General features: G+C 39.7%; 2 protein-coding genes across 3 annotated transcripts; one reads left to right on the plus strand and one right to left on the minus strand.

Annotated features, from left to right (window-relative positions):
* Positions 1-830: 830 nt before the first annotated feature.
* rnf126 (ring finger protein 126) lies at positions 831-9,906 on the minus strand. Of its 2 annotated transcripts, none has more exons than XM_084546883.1 (9): positions 9,776-9,906; positions 9,038-9,096; positions 8,885-8,948; positions 8,555-8,793; positions 8,236-8,304; positions 8,079-8,148; positions 7,617-7,710; positions 5,077-5,192; positions 831-3,913 (listed from the first exon to the last, which is right to left on the minus strand). In XM_084546883.1, the coding sequence occupies exons 1-9, from the start codon at positions 9,848-9,850 to the stop codon at positions 3,761-3,763; spliced, it is 939 nt and encodes a 312-aa protein (XP_084403009.1). In that variant the 5' UTR covers positions 9,851-9,906; the 3' UTR covers positions 831-3,760. The 2 variants fall into 2 exon arrangements, with proteins under 2 accessions (XP_084403009.1, XP_084403010.1); XM_084546884.1 differs by having other exon boundaries at positions 8,885-8,945; positions 9,776-9,905.
* A 213-nt stretch (positions 9,907-10,119) lies between these two features.
* sugp1 (SURP and G patch domain containing 1) lies at positions 10,120-17,015 on the plus strand. Its single transcript, XM_084545907.1, has 14 exons — positions 10,120-10,713; positions 11,246-11,408; positions 11,542-11,645; positions 11,918-12,166; positions 12,315-12,438; positions 12,522-12,622; positions 13,121-13,244; positions 13,376-13,695; positions 14,068-14,174; positions 14,370-14,547; positions 14,709-14,815; positions 15,768-15,913; positions 16,323-16,452; positions 16,565-17,015. Exons 1-14 carry the CDS (start codon positions 10,695-10,697, stop codon positions 16,589-16,591), a joined length of 1,899 nt encoding a protein of 632 aa, XP_084402033.1. The 5' UTR covers positions 10,120-10,694; the 3' UTR covers positions 16,592-17,015.
* Positions 17,016-17,732: the final 717 nt, after the last annotated feature.

The following is a 17,732-nucleotide window of genomic DNA, read 5'->3' on the forward strand; positions in this document are numbered from 1 at the left end:
AATGGTGCAAGACGTTCAGTATTTCAAACGTTGCCAGTGGGACATGGTCAGAAGCAACAGCACATCTAAAGGCTCATTTCTCTTCAAAAGAAAACAAAATGAAAAAGAAAACAAACCTCACAAGGTGCCAAAGCCCTTCTTGATTTGTCAAGAATCAATTCTACTTAGACTTAAAACACTGTAAATGTGAACGCAGTATATGTATTGGGCAGTAAATCTATGAAATACTTTCTGCCTGCTTTGGTGCTGTGTATTTGTGGCCCATGTTGGCAGTGTTGTAAGAATGAGAAATAATGAGTAATCAATTAGCTATCCCTGCCCTGTTTGGGCCACAATTATTTAAAATTCAGAAGCACACTCAGCTACTGCAGATACTTTGACAGGGGTCAACAAGTACAGCAGAGGTATTTATGTATTGCAAGCGCCGGACGTGTTGTGATTTCACCTGCATAATAAGAGCTGGTTCCACATTGTGCCTTGCAGTACTCTGGCATACCTGAATGCACATTTGTATCAGTGGCCAAAGCAAAGGAGCTATAAAGCATTACCCTCTCTACACATTTAGGCCGTGATAATCGAGTGCTCCGTCACCAGGGAAGAGACAAAGTGGCTAGCCTGTTTTTTTGGATTCTGAATTTGGTAGCATAGCATAGCATAGCATAGCAAAGCAAAGTGATGCAATACAGAACACCAATAGTTTAAATCTGCCGTTAATATCACCAATCCCCACAGCTTGCTCTGACTGCAAGCTGTCTCCTGCACAGCATTTCCAAAAATGTCTTACCTTTTGTCATCAGTACTGAGAAGTCATGAACGTCATTTCCCTCTCCTCTCTCCTATATCTGCCCCCTTCCCTCTGCCATTTGTTTTTCACTTCATTAGTGAAAACTGCACAGCTGCACAACGGTTTAATTCGTATAGGATGACGCACAGTGTGACACACAAAACAGTTTTCAACACCTGAACGAGAGAATCACAGAAGACAGAGTAAAATAATCTCCGTACTATGCAGACACGTAGTATGAATGGCCCAGAAACATTTTACTAGACGAGGAGTAGAAACAACGTCGGGTTAAGGTATATGCATTAATCAAAGTAAGGTGCATTAACCTACATAGGGAAGATGAAGTGATGACCTTGCTGGTGTGGAGCAAAAGACACACAAATGTCCTTAAAACAAACGAGAGGCAAACAAGGAATCATATAATCCCCCCACAGTTTAACAACAAATAACACAATGTTTCTCCACCACAGCTTCTGTTCTGTCAAGGTTGTGTAAATTAATCTAACAGTTTTTTTGTATTTGCTGTGGGTGGCAACACCTCATCTATCAGGTCTGAGAGCTTCGGCGATGTAAATTTAATTAGTTATTCCTGTTTATTTAAATATGAAAACCTCACAGGTCGCTGGAGTGACTCATCCACCACCTGCTTGTTAATTATTGCTAAAACAATCCCCTTATCGGCGTGAATGTCTTAGGAATATGCCTTTGTTGCACTTTCACCTAAATGCAGGGGTGACATTTATCCTGCTTTAAGGAAGGTATTAACAATTTGTGAGATGTTTTATCAAGTTGCATTTTGTCACCAGCACAGCTCACAAACAGAGGAACATTACAAATGCTTTAAGCAGAGTTATAGTGACTAGAACAGGTGTTTCTGCATTGCCCAAGTCAAGTCCTTTGTCTTGTGCTTTTCATAGTGATTGTCTTTGTGATAAGGATTTTGCCTGGGTGGTGACTCACCAGGTGTATTTATACCACAACTGAAACCTGTTGTTGATACACAGGTATTGTCAACTGAATCACTTCTATGGCATCTAACACCAACCTGTAGCACCGGTGATGATTCAAGTGTGCCACGTGAGTGTTTGTGTTTTATATTTGGGCTTTGTTTAGATCACTTTGACATTAAAGGCCCTGCTGATTGTTTTCACCGAAGCTCCATTAAATCAGGAAGGATTCAAAGATGTAAAACAGGAAAATACGAATAAGGTCAACCTTGAGAACAAATGTATGTTTGCTTGTGAGTTATAACCTTCACTTCACTACAGGGTAGGTTAAAGGCTTCAGGTTAAAGGTGTTCATGATGTATTAACGCAATCGGCCTCAAAAGACACAGTTAAGAAAAAAGCAACTGCAACATAGTTTTACTTCCTGACTTCCTTTCTTTATTGAATATAGTTAAAAATTTGGCAACAGACTAAACTGACGTATTTCTACTGGAGACTCCACTACTATTAAGTGTGTATAACTAAACCTCTGTTAGGTATTTGCAGCAGATTTTGGGGTAATTTAGTCGTCAGGTCAGGACTCAGCAGTCCTCATACACCTGAAAGACCAGGGACAGGCTTTTAACAAAGTACACATTTTAGCCATTGAATACAGATGGTTTGATAAATTAAAAACGCTGTACAGGGGAGGTGGACTGAGACACAGTCTTAACACCTGTCCGCAAAGCAGTTATATCCCCATTCAAACCTTGAGTGTGGAGATGTGGCAGTTAACGTGGCGTCATTAGAGAACTACTATATTGTGAAACAACAGGACACCACTCAGATTAATCTGAACAAAATCCTTCAATTACAGCAGATTATCTGGTTAGTAATAGATCCTTGCCATGTGAATTTTAAGTCAACTCCCCTCCAGTCACTTAGATCCAAAAAAACTACTTGGACAAGTGGTCTCAGACAAGTCTTGTTGCCTTTGTTTTAGTGTTTTGTTTGTTTGTTTTTTTTGTCATATTTTATGCTTCTACAATCCGTTATCAGCAGAAAACCGGGAAGTCTGTTTCAGGATTTTATTGTGACTTTACAAAAGAAAAATCAGTAAATAAAATAATGAACATTTGTTCTGTGAAACACATTTGGCCACTTCTCTAGAGGTAAGAGGATCCCATGCCTTTTCATTTCTTTTACATTGTTTAATTTGGGTTTTAGGCAAGGGTTCAATAAACACACAAGCTTGTGACATTTTTCACTAGAAGAATAAAAATCCATCCACCGCTGAGCAGTAATGATCTTTACCTTGTCAAGATACACCAAACACACCAGATCAAGCTCCAATAAAAAGAGAATCTAATAAAAAGAGAAAGAAAAAAAAAGAAGTCCTCAAAGATTCAAAGTTGAGGGAAAAAAATAAAAAAAATCCTGCTTGTTTGTTTTCAGTAGTTTCCCCAGATTCACATTCTCAACATCAGAAGAATACTGTGCAAAATAAAAGTGCAAATAAATAAAAACCAAATGCATACTCTTCCCACAAGGGTTTTGCTCGATCCATTAGCTGTACAGTGGCTGACAGTTCAGAATGAAGTCTCTATCTACACATCTATGGACTCTGCACCACCACAGGCAATGTTTATAAAAAAAAAGACCATTTTGTCTTTAAATATAAAATGTGTCCCAGGCTGGAGGCAAGGGCATGATTCCATCAAAAAGCAGTCCACTCTGGTTAAAAACTCTGCTCCAGGTCTGGTCTCAATCTCACTGTTATTACTATATTTCACATCACATCCGAACTAGATCCTCCTTTAGCTCAGTCTCACTTCCTCATACACTCGATAACAATAGCAGCAGGAGCTGGACCCAGCGTCCATTCAGCACAGGGGGAGGAATGATGACTAAAAGTCTACAACAGAGTTCACCTCGACTCATCGTCCCCTAGAACTGAGACTGAAAACAGTTCTGGTCGCAGCTGTCGTGAGGAGCTGCTGGGTCTCTGCAGGGTGTGATGTTTTCATAAGCGAGGTGGTGGTGGGAAAATCTAAGAGTTGCTGGCAGCGTTTTCGTTGCTAGGCGAGCTCGGGGAAGAGGAAGAGGAGGAGGAGGGAGAGAAGTTCATTCCTGATAACCCTGGTGGGTCTGTGGCCGTGTTCTGTCCACTAAGACTCTTCCTGCACACAGGACACGTATCGTGCTGTGAGAAAGGAAGATGAGCAAGTTATTAACATGATCACCATCAATACTTAAACAACTGAACATTGTCATGGACAGTGAAATATATTAATTCTGCTACAGGTGTGTAACACGCGTGACCTGATCAACACTGTCTCAATACCGAGTATAATAACATAACAACTGCACTGTGCACCCTCTAGTTTACATATAATTGACAGTAGTCTGGTTTCAGACTGGCAGGAAAATAGCATTAAGAGTGGATGAGTTGTTGTTGATGTTGAAATGATAACTTTTATGTTGGCATATTTCTTAAACAATCTAATTAAACTGCCTCCAGCAACAGGTTTAGTGCCAATTGAATATTATATCTGGAGATCATTCGATGCTGAGCTACACTCACTTGCCAGTTCATTAGGTACACTAGTAAAAACAGATACATTCTAATAAACAGTCCTGCACCGAATCTTATCTTCACTAAGGTTACGGTGTTCAGTGTTTGTTGAAAATAGCCAAGAGAGCTGTTGATTCATCTGTGTTTTCATTTTGGAGGCTGTGGTTTGTAGTACTATTTAAATGCATTGTGTTGTCTCGATATAGTTCTATTATTTTGACAGCCCCATTTGACTCAGCGGGCTGGGCTAAATAACAATAACACTTTAGTGTTCAATCCAGTTTAACAGCACCACAAACTACATCTTTCAAAATGATCATACAGTTGAGTCACCACCTTTCTTACACAGTTTCAGCATGAACTGAACATTATAACAGTCATGAAGGAGGATTTAGAGCAGGACTGTTATATTAGGATGCATTCATTTTGTAACTTGTGTTTTGGCGGGTGAGCGTAAGAGCGAAATAAAACTTAACAGCCCAACAATTTTTGGCTGAATGAAGACAAATTGGTCTAATTATCAGTAATGAAAGGGTGTTACTGTGTTAGTGTAAGAATAAATGTATAATATCATCTGTAGGAGAGCTTTTCTTCATGAAGAACATTTCACTAACATTTATGAGAAGCACTAGAGGAATAATAGCAAATGCAGGTAAAGAATGTTTTTAAATCACAGCAGCACCATGACTACTGAAGCCTTTAGCTGAAACTGGTGGCTGTTAACCTGCCTGAACTGTAGTCATGAAGAGCTTCAATATTTGAAGAAAGCACAGTGGGTCATAGACACATACCTGTTCCAGCCAGGGCACTATACAGTCATTGTGAAACAAATGATTGCATGGTAGTTGCCTAACACTCTCTTCAACACTGTAGTCTTCTTTGCACACGGGACACTCTAAACCAGCACCTGAACAAACAGAAAACGACTTGTCATGTGTATACGTACAGTGAGGCTTAAAGGTTTTTCTGAATTTTCTACATTTCTGCATAAAAATGACTCAAAACATCAGCAGATTTTCAACAAGTCCTGACAGACATCTTCACTCATCTGTGAAAAATGCAAAAGAAATGTGCAAAAATAATTGAACCCTTGTGCAGCAATAACAGCAGCTAAATGTTTCTGATAGCTCATTCCTCAGTACAGCACCACTTCAGATCTGAGATGTTGGTGGGTTTCCTAACATAAACTGTTTGCTTCAGGTCTATCCACAACATTTCTATTAGATTAAGGTCAGGACTTTGACTTGGTCATTCCAAACATTCATTTTGTTCGTCTTTTTCCATTCACAAGGACGACCTGTGTTCTTGAGGTTGTTTTCTTGCTGCATGACCCAGTTTCTCTTAAGATTCAGCTCACAGACAGATGTCCTGACATTTTCTTTCAGAATTCGTTAGTATAATTCAGAATTCATTAGTCCATCAAATGATGACAAGCTGTCCTGACCCAGATGCTGCAAAACAGGCCCAATCAAGAACATTACCACCCCCGTGTTTCACAGACGGGATGAGGTTCTGATGCAGTGTTGTTTAGTCTCCAGACATGAGCCTCTCATTTAAACTAAATAATTCCACTTTGGTGTCACTCGTCCACAAAACATTTGCCCAATAGTCTACTGGTTTGTCCACATGATGTTTAGAAAACTGGTTGTTCAGTATTCTCCTGATGGTGGATTCATCAACTTTAACATTAGCCAATGTGAGAGAGGCCTTTAGATGCTTAGACGTTACCCTGGGTTATTTCAAGACCTCTCAGACTATCATGCATCGTCTTAAATCACCTCTATTTGTTATAAATATCTCTTTAGAGATGGATTTTTAACCTTTTCCAGGCTGACGAGCAACAACAACTCTTTTACTGAGATCATCAGGAAGCTCCTTTGTCCATGCCATCACATACTTCCACAAACATGTGGAGTGATGTTCAGACTGTGACAAATCCCAGATGTCTTTTTAAGAAAAACTGGGCCCTAAACAACATCAGAGTCTCATTACATTGATTGAAAACACTTCTGAACAGACAGACTCAATTTGGCATCGAAATCAACTCATAATCTTAGAAGTTCACTTACTTTTTCACCTCACAGATCTTTAATATTGTCTCATTTTCTTAATAAACAAATACCAAACCGTAATATCTTTGTTTCATTTGTTAGGTTGCGTTCTCTTTGTCTGCCGTCAGGACTTGTGTGTGAATCCGCTGATGTTTTGAGTCATCTTCATGCGGAAATGTAAAAGACTCTTAGGGGTGCAAACACTCTTCAGCAACACTGAATATGAGACTGACGGCCACACACATCAGCTGTGTGAAAAACTGCAATCCCACTGATTCCCTTCATTTGATTATAGACAACATAAAATACATGTGCATACACAAGCGGAAAACACTTAGAGCGATCGCGACTGTTCAGATCAAACAGATAATTAAGGGATGATTGCTATAACATAATCTAATTAATATTTGTAGTAAGTGAACACAACTTAATAAAACTGACTCACCAAGGGCAGGCTCACGGGGGAATTAAGTGGCTGGGTACTATCAATCCACTTGACAGGGGCAGCTTCAGCCACAGACGATACAGTCGTGCGCATTTGTTTTCTGTCACCATCACTAATAGCCACGTTTCACATTATTTGAGGACAGACTACATACTGTTGGGTCTTGTCGGCTCATTTTTGTTTATGATAAGATTTAAGGAGACTAGAGTTTATATTGAGAAACTACCTCAAGTGTCATGGGAGTCAAGTCAACAAACCACGGCTTTTTTTTGCAGTGTGTGAAAAGACTAAAAAGCAGATTACTTGGTTACTACGAGCACATTATTAAAACATTATCTGTACAGGAATTATTGTGTCTCCAGGTTTTGGATCCATATAAGTAACTGATCACTACAAGCAGTTTCCACTGTATTACACATACTCCTGCATTAGACTACAAAGGTGTAAAAATAAAACCAAAAGTAAAACATGGAGATAATTTTCAGAAGTTATTAAGATATTATGTTCATGCTGTTAGCATTTTATTCGAGAAACGATCCTGTCTACCTAACTACACCCACCAACCGTGTCACTGCGCAAAAGGAAGTACGGCTGAAAGAACCAACGTCCTTCAAAGCTGTCTGTGAAGTTCACTAGTGGCAACGTATCAGTTAACTATAAACTTATGTAGACAAGCTGCACTGCCTTCATATTTCTGTGGTCTACATAGCTAAGCACGTTGTGGTGATACATACCTATGTGTAAGAACAACACTGCTCAAAAAGGAGAAAGTTTCTGTTCTGGTGTGAGTTAGATGACTGGAAGAAGCAGCAGAGTCATTATGAAGTGGACTTACCGACATGTTCCTCTGTGATGGTAATGGTGGGTAAACCCTTTATCCTTTCTCTGTCTGCAGGAGGGGGACCTGTGTTTTCAAACTGGTTTAATAACTACAAGTGAAACAGAGCAGAAAAAAAGTTAGTGTGACCAGCGTGAGAAAAAGTGTGCTCTGTTAAATTCAACTTTAAGACATTTTCATCTATCTAGCTAAAATAAGAGCTAGGTTTGCCTGAGACGTACATGCAGGTACAAAAAACGTTATTTGTCTATAGAATACTTTGTAAACTGGACCCTAACGAGACTACTTCCTCGGGCTGTTGAACCTCATCATTACACGACCATATGACAGATTTCTCCAAAATTAATTATATTATGAATTATTAATTACGATATTCCCAGGGCTCTGTTGAAAGGGCTCTCGAGACAATGTAGTCATCTATAATATGCAGATTAACTCCAAGAATAATATTTGTTTTACCTGTGTAATGATGGCATCAAGTCCATTTGCACCCCAGGCATAGTCCATCGGATTGGAATGTAGCATACCCCTACAAGACAAGAGGGTGGTACTTAAAATACACAGTAAATATCATTTAAATGACATGAAACAAATAGTTAAACATATATAGACTTACCATGGTCCAATCCCCATATTTGGCATAGCTGTTGGTGCTATGATTCCATTTACTAGCTGCTGGATAATTCTGTATCAGGAAGAAACATCACAACTTTCAACGAACTAATAGGCAGTTTAGACTTCTGCTTTAAGTTGTCGCAGAGGTGTCAGTGGTCTAAATTATTTTAGTATTATTAATATTCTACAAGGCAAATTATATTTTTAAGTCTTATTCTCAAAATAAATCATAAAATACTTAAATACCACATACTGTGAGAAGCTCTTTTGTTATTCCATACCCACTTCCCACACACACACTACTGCTGAAAATGTCTCACCCCTCTAATGTGGGCACTCCTTCGTGGCGCGTACCCTGCCGCCGAGGAACGTGGCGACCCCGTGGTTGCCGTGCACTGTATCGTTGCCGCGAGGCCATTTCCCTCTCTCTTCTGTTCTCTGTCTCTCGGTTGTCCTCTGAGGGAAGACGCGTCCGAAGGTCGAAGTTTTCATCAAATATCCCAAGGGCGAACGGCCCGTACCCGGAGGGAAACGTGAACAAGTGTTGGTGATCCATGTTCTAATAGGAAAGAGACAGAGGCAATGTCAAATTGCGGTGCAGCGCGAAAAAATGTTCTCCTGTACCAGCACATTTGTCAAGTGACACTGACCTCAAAGGTCGGGCGGTTTTGATCACTGGAAGAGGATGTGGAAGCGGACCCATTTTCAGTGCTGCTTCAATACAGAAAATTAAAAGATTCAGAAAAATTCACTCAAACATCCAGAAAATTAAGCTCATAAGACACACAACATATCCTCCTTACCCCCTGTCCTCCGTCAGTTCCTCAATAAATCCAGATTCACAGCGTGGGCACGTGTAGTCCTACAATAAAAATACAAATGTCAACATCCTTTCCTCATTAGGATTTAGTCACACATATGTTACACATGTGTATATGTAATACTGAGGAGTGAGCACTTAATAGCAAATGTAGTTTCCTGCCACCACTCAGATAAGCAGCTGACTGACTGTTACTGTAACATTCAAGAAGATTCCCATGAAAAGACAGACTGCTGTGGCAGGCAGGCAGGCGGACTGTTGCCACAACAGCACTGTTGACTGAGTGGCCTTAAATAAAAGTGACACCATCCAAGTTTTACTTCTCTTTGTGGCACAAATTCAAAAAGCCAATTCTCCATGTAGACTTACTATATTAGCTGAGAGACAACCATTAAAAGAATCGAAACCTGAGGACTAGCTAGCTTAAACGACACCACTAATATATATGCAAAGCTGTTAAGACGGGCTTGTTTAGTTGCTATTCTTCACATTATGTTAAAACTTACTTAACATCTCTAAAGCAGCAGACCACCCCGCCATCCCTGACACTTGAGTGTCACTCCTCCTCTCCGTCGCTGCCTGTGGAGCTAGCCTGACTAACTAGCGTAGCTAAACAGCAGCAATGAGTCGACGTGACTCCCTGAGCGCCACAAACACGTACAAAACATTCAAGCCCAAATATCGTTTTTCATTCTTCAAGCAAGAAATCTTGGGTTCTCACCGGTAACCGGGGGCTAATCTCTGCTGAACACCGGTGACAAAAAAACCGGCAGGGCCGTGTGGGAGCTTCAGCCATTTCTGAGCAGGAGGAGAGCAGTTGGTACGGTGCGGACGGGTAGCAACGAGGGACAACAAAACCAGACTTTTGCATCAGGAAAGACATGGCGAAAACGGAAACAACGAGCTCCAGCGAAGATTTGGATTGACAATCAGAAAACATACGCCAGAACAAGACTTCCGGTTTGATATTTATAAATAAAAGCGAGAATAAATGAAGAAAAAAAAAAAAGATATGTGCGGTAATTAACACTTATTTATGCTCAACTGAACTTTAATGCAGTATAAAAGGGAAACACAATCGCGCTACCATCCATGAAATGCAATACTTTCCACAAGACGGATTTAATACACATTCAAAATGTACACCAATAGATCTAAAAGTAAATAATTGACGATGGCCATTAACATATTCGCGATAAGGCTTTGAATATACCATGTTTCTACAGACTACAGAGTGTGCTCCAAATGTTTAAAAGCGCAGTTGTTAAAAGGAATTCCCTTAAAAGGCATACTTACAGTACTTCCTGTAAATGGGAGACGTTTATGTTTAAAGTTTAAAGTTCAAGCTGTGTTTTTATGTATAATTATGTGATTGGATGCGTTAATACGTGCTACACGCTGGACGGGAATGTGGGGTTTGTACGGAAATTGTGGCGTTTTTTAGTTTTAGTCAGTCCGTATTAGCCCGTTAGTGTAGCGAACGATGCTTTTATTCTGAATGGCTTCGACCGGAAGTCTTGTCTTTATTTTTGTTAGCAAATTCATCTTCCAAATCAGTTAGCTCATACGGTAGCAACCAGAGGCCTTATTGTCCGTTTGTGTGGTTTTTTGAAATACATATTTTTCCTCCTGCTACAAGCATGGAGTCTAGCGATTCAGGTAATGACTCATTGTGAAACCAGTGCTTCGTGTCAGTTAGCTCCCCTTGTAGAAGTCGTTAGCTACGTTAGCCGTTAACGGTAACTAGCTTACGTAGCAGCTGCACAGATCGTTTGTTGGCGCAGCAGACGTTAAACCATAACTAAGTTAACTAGATGTCGGATTAAACAGTGTTACTAGTTATTAAAGAAAGCAGTGTAAAATATTATAACATTTACTTAACATATTACGAGTTTTGGCTGTAGCCTGGACTTTAACGTTTACTAACATGTCTCTAACCCACTTTCTAGCCAATCAAACAACTGTTAAAGTTTCTATTTTGCGATTTTGAGAAGCTTTATTTTATTACAGTATTACTAAATGAAATAAATTATAGTTGCGTTATTTTATGTTCCCTTTAAAAGATGAAACCAGTTAATACAAAATAATAGTTTGCAACATCCAACACCAGAAATTGTCAGAAGCTGTCTAAGAGACTTAATGTCATCATATCATGTATCATACATTGCAGTTTCTCTCATATCTGTTTTAGGGCGAGGAGGGTGGAAATCCAAATCAGTACAACCACAGAAAAACAAGATGAACATGAATATTCTCCGTCAAGAAAAACTTATAGCTCAGAAGAAGAAAGAAATAGAAGCCAGGATGGCTGAGCAAGCCAAAATGACTCTGCAAGCCACCAGCAAGCCTACAAGGTAATTATACACTCCTTACTGTGGCACAGACTTGTAACATTTGAACACGTGAAAATACAGCGTTTGGTTCTGTGCATGGCATGTTTGACACCAACATTGACCTAAAATGTTCTGTTTCTTCTGATCCCACTAGTTCTCCCAGTTTCCAGGGCGCTTCCTCAAATAAGTTTGCAAATGATGGAAGCTTCTTACAGCAGTTCATGAAGCTACAGAAGGAGAAAACCAATAATACATCTGGTTAGTATTTTAATCTTCACTATATTGATCCAAACAATTGTTTTGCATGTCAATTTTCCCTGTTGTGTTACTTTATACTGTGAAATACTGCAGTTTTTGGTAGAGTAAAACTTAGCGCAGTAGCAAATACATTGACATGTTATGACAGATAAGGAGATCTTGGATGTCTGAACTGTGTGATCATTACGGTCTGTTGTAGAAATACTAGTAGCATTTATCAGAAGGCTTTTAGTAGGATTTTGAAAATGTAACCTGCTTCATACAACTTCTAGGTTCCACCAGCGATACCAAGACCCCCTCGGCCTCAGCTTCATCACCAGGAGGAAACACGCAACAAAAAAAGAGTATTTTTGTGGGCCAGCGGCCTGGCCTTGGAGTCAGTAGCATGCTTAGTCAGTTCAAGAGCTATTCACAGACCAAGAAGACTCCTGTTCTCAGCCAGAGGCCGAGTGTGTTTTGCTCCCCAGATGATGAAGATGAAGAGGAAGAGACTGATTACTCCAAATTCTTAGAGATGAAAGGTAATTCAAGGCCTGTGGTTTTCACTGTACTTCTGGCCAACTCCATGGCTTGGACATTTCCTCGCCATACTCCTGTGGCACAATTGCCTTGTGACTGGCATTTTGTCATTTGTGTCCTTCGACAAATATACTCATAGCCTGCTTAAAGTCTCTCCCCCAGAGGATTCGGACACCAGACTCATTATCGACAAGATGGCCTCTTTTGTGGCAGAGGGAGGACCAGAGCTGGAGAGGAAGGCCAAGGAGGACTACAAGGACAATCCTGTTTTCGCGTGAGTTTCAAGGACATTACAGTTCAGTCAGATTTATTTTCCCCTTTAGTAACATATTTTCATCTGTTATCCTTACCTTTCAGATTTTTATATGACAAGAGCACCTTGGAGTATCTCTACTACAAAAAAAGAGTTGCTGTATTGAGAAGGAATTGGAAAAGACCTGACACTGCATCAGATAATGGTAAGTACTGTATCTAAGATTTTCTCAGGTCTCTCTCATATTTCGTTTGCTATCACTCAAGTTATGGACAGTATGTCAATATAGCATTGGCAGATTTTGTTTGCAGTTATCAGGTATTACAGTATGACTTCAGGCCTTATGATAATTATTGTTGCAGTGGTGATTACACTAGTATTTATTGTCATATTAACAATTGGAAGCTTAAAGATTGTAGTCTTTAACTGTCTGTAATATTATAAATACAAATACAAGTTTCACATTGCCATAGTGTGTCCATCTTTGGGCTTGTTTTCTTCTTCATTTGTTACAGTAAGAACCTCACGTCCATACAGTTCCCCATTCACCACCCCACCCCTGTCCCTCCTCCCCTTGCTCCTCCTCCCCATTTCCTCTTCTTATCCCCCTATTGGATCTAGACTGGTGGTGTGTGAGGGCCAGTTGAGTACGGTACTGTAGTAGAGTGTGAATTGAGTCCCAGTACTAATAGGCTGCTTAAAGTCTCCCCCCCAGTGGACGCGGAAACCCAGCAGGTGGCTGAGAAGCTGGCCAAGTTTGTGGCGGAAGGTGGGCCAGAGGTGGAAGCCATCGCTGCTGAGCGCAACAAAGACAACCCTGCCTTCAGGTCAGTCACTCCATTACTTAATATTATTGTGTTCAGTTATCCAGACACTTTTTAAAGCCTGGATTGACATTTCTTTCATGGTTTTTGCTTTGTTTCACACCTCACACAACAACCTTCCTTCTCTCCTTTAGTTTTTTATTTGACCACCAAAGTCCAGCCTACAGTTTCTATAAAGAGAAAGTACGAGAGTATTGTGCTACAAGCTCTGAGAGTTCTTCACCTCCAGCAACAGACTCCAAGATAGACATTCAGCGACCAGCTGCTTCTCCATTACCTCCACTGCTGAACCGGACTTCTGTTCCCCACATTCAGGAGTCTGAAACTCCACCTGTCAAACGGAAAAGAAAGAGCAGATGGGGGTCTGAAGATGACAAAGTCGAGTTGCCCGTTCCTCCCATCATTGTTCCTCAAGAGATTAATCTTCCAGATCCTAATACACCCACTCTATCTGGTACATGAACTACTGACTTACTATAATATACGTGTGTACATAGAGTACAAACACATTGTCACACCTGTGTGTTTTTGTGGGACATGAATATCAGCACAAAACCTAAACTTGGTGTAGCCCTTTCGGAAAATCATATCGGTTTGTGCTAATAGGTTTGAAAATATTTCACAGTACTATGTGTACAGATGATGAATATGGCTCAGTTCTGTTAACACGAAATTCATGTAGCTATTGTTATACACATTGCCTAAAAGTCACACTTTTTAAAGTATAGTCTTTAATTGTCATTTTAGTGGTATATTTTATTGGCAATATCAGCTACACCGGTAGAAATTTTATAAGTGTGTTCATTTGTGGTGATGTCCATTTCAGCCCAGGAGCTGAGAGGTCTCGGTTATAAGAAAGGGAAGCCTCTTGGTCTGGTTGGAGTCACTGAACTATCTGAGGAACAGAAGAAACAACTTAAAGAACAACAAGAGGTACAAAAGTGCCAACTAATTATTTTTTAGTTTCACCACATAACTATTTTTGTATTGTTTTTAATTTAATGATTGACCTTTCTCCTTTAGACAGTCAAAAGAGAAAGGTCATTGACACATTCCATAAATTCAAGATTATTTTGTCATCGTCTTATGACGGCTTGCTAATTGTGTATTATGTTGTCGCTCATGAAGATGCAAGAGATGTACGACATGATCATGAAGCACAAGCGTGCGATGGCAGAGATGCAGCAGATGTGGGATAAGGCGTTGAGAGATAACCAACATGAATACGACAGTGATGAAGAAGTGGACCAAGAGGCAGGCACCTGGGAGCATCAGCTACGACAGATGGAAATGGAGAAGACACGTGGTATGTCCGAGCAACTGCCTGGAAAATTTTCACATGAACTCTTAACAGCAGGTTTTGATGAGTTTTATATAAAGGGCCAGTGCGGGATTTAGTTGTATTTAGCTGTGAGGCTGATTGTATGGGATACTGGGGTTTAATACTACTTGTCTCTGCTTTTTCAGAGTGGGCAGAATCTCTGACAGAAATGGGGAAAGGAAAACACTTCATTGGTGACTTCCTGCCCCCTGAGGAGCTGGAGAAGTTCATGGAGACCTTTAAGGCGCTTAAGGTTCGTTTTCCAAATTCATTTTCCCCTGAATTCACTTGTTCTCTAGCCTGATTGGGAAGTAACGATCTGGGCTGACTAGTAGTTGATGATATAGTAGTACACTCTAAATTGTAAATATTCAAAGAAATCCAGTTGAAAGTACAGTAAAACTCATTTAAATTGTAATGACTTAACAAGAAGGTCATGCACAGACTAGTATTTCTGGTGTTACTTTGAAATGTCGGTAAACAGATTGTAATCAGCCAGTCATTTATCTTATTTTCAAGTTGGTTAAAGTCAGCAACCACATATCCTCCAAGGCGACCATCGTAATTGCCACATGTATGTGTTGACTTGGCGCTGTTGTGGTAACTGCGCTGCACTCATTTTAAGAGTTTAAAACGGCACAGTGTGTAATGAGAGTTTGTTTTATATATAATGCAATTTCTCTGTCAAAGGCATGGGGAGTTATCAATAACTGTTAAATGCCACACAGCATGCCATTTGAGACTTAAGTACCTATAGACAAATAAATAAGCCGTACTGAGAAGAATAAAAGTTGTCTACTTACTATAACACAGGTTTTGCAGGTTGTATTTAGTTTAGAATAAGGTGGAGACACATTAATCTTATTTTAATAAGCAGACTCAGGCAGTGTTAATCGATTGAAGACCACAAAAGAAAACCACCGTAACAAAATTAGTAAATCAGTGTTATCCTCCCCCTCCCCCTCCCCCTGTGCATATCTTACTTCCTGCAGTTGACAGTGTTTCTCTTTTTATTGTCATTGTGTTATTTTCACAGTCACAATAAAAAGAGAAATGCACCATCTTTAACAATATCTTATTTGTATTTCCAATAATGACTTAATTCTGAAACATTCTTCGTAGACACAATAAAAAAAAAGATAATGTTGTATTAGAAACACTCAGTTATGTTTGGTATGAATTCACTTTGTTTTCTGGTCTTGCAGGAGGGTCGAGACCCAGACTACTCAGATTACAAAGAGTTTAAATTGACAGTGGAGAATCTCGGTTTCCGGATGCTCATGAAGATGGGCTGGAAGGAAGGCGATGGCCTCGGCAGTGACGGACAGGGTATCAAGGCTCCTGTCAACAAGTGAGCATTCTTCCTCCATATATTTACATTTTACTGAAATAAATGTTGTAATAAAATGGCCTTCACCATGTTGGATTGTTTGCCATGTCCATATAAATTATTATTCTACAAAAAAAAAACAAAAAAAACTAAATGTACTAATGCTTTATATCAACATTCTTTCAGTTGCAAGTTATCTAAGTTATGGTAGCTATGAGTTCACAGCTAGATCTCTGTGTCATGGTTTTGATTTGTTAAACCACATGTGTTCACATTATCAAGGGCTCTGTTTAGGATCAAGTGTCCCAGACAGTGAAATAGTTGTGCTTTTTCCAGACAATAATATCTTTTCTTTTGTTTTATAATCTCAAAGTACCGGATGGATATAAAAGGAGAAGCTGAGTTTGTGTGTCTCTCTGCTCAACTCTAGGGGAACTACAGCTGTGAATGGAGCAGGGTTCGGAATTGAGCGACCAGCTGAGCTTACGAAAAGTGATGATGAATATGATGCTTTCAGGAAGAGAATGATGCTTGCCTATCGCTTCAGGCCTAACCCATTGGTAACGTCTGTTTTCAGTTGATAGTCAGTGAATTTTCACCAATTTATACAGATTAATATTAACTGATCAGCACAACATGGTTAACTGTCTTGTTTCTTTTTTCTTTCCACAGAATAATCCACGGAGACCGTATTACTAATACAGAAGACTGTTTAAACAGTAGTTTATCATAACTCACATGGTAGTTTCTGCTGCTGTCACACCTCTGCTCGGTTCTGAAATGGACACTGAAAATTCAAATGTGTCTGCGAGACAGTAATGATGTTTGAAAACAGAATGAAGATTGGTAGAGCCTACCTTTCATTTGATGTTACATTCAGAAAAAATGCTTTATATTTGATCACACGTTACATTTTAATTTAATACTATAACAAAGGGGTCACATGATCAGCCTTCCGTAATGGTCTCACTCTTCAGTTTGTGTTATCATTTTGTTCCCTTCGAAATATCAGAATCCTCTGTGTAACACACGTTTAGTAATTTTAATCATTGTGCTGTGATTCATTTTTATTTACCTTCATTGTATGGTACAATGTTCACAATAAAATGACCACTTACTGAAATGTGTAGTTTTCTAACTAACTAATGTGGTGAAAATCAGCTACTGTGCTTATCTGTTTATTAACTGTTTATTAGGGAACAACTCATTCTTATTTGACAGTACACTCTTGTGCCCAGGGCAGGTATTCTTGTAGTCACTGATCATTTCATCAGTATTCATTTCAGCAGATCACCGGACAGCAGGGTTGACTAGACTCGAGCCGCCAGTGGTGAGGAAGGGTGACAGATCAGTGAAATCAGACCTTCAGTTTGCCATTCCCAAGAGAGGTTTACATGGGATAAATATAACTCTGAAATCCCAGCTCAGCAAGAGCCTCTCCCTGGCCACATCATCAATCAGAGGACACTTAAGTCATTGTGGAAGGTTTGTGGTACGGTGAGGTTTTTAGTCGGATGTCGAGATGCAATTATTGACATGGATGTCAGAAAGTGCAAAAAATTAATGTAATGGCTGTATTGCTAGATAAATAGAGATAAAAACAGCTTGAATTTTATAATGATTAACATTTTTTAAGTGAAAAGTAACAATTGTCATAATATTTGCTCATTTGTTTCAGCTATAGTCAGATGGGTTTGAAATTGGTTGGGTCATGAAGGTCATAATGGTGTGGTGTATGGGCCCTTAGGCTCAAGGTGCTCCAGCAGCACTGGGAAACAGCAGAAGAAGAAAAAAAATGGGTGTTTTTGTGTGGGGTGGCAATAAAAGGCCATGCATGTAT

The sequence above is a fragment of the Chelon labrosus genome (assembly GCF_963514085.1).
Source record: "Chelon labrosus genome assembly, chromosome: 6".
NCBI lineage: Eukaryota > Metazoa > Chordata > Actinopteri > Mugiliformes > Mugilidae > Chelon > Chelon labrosus.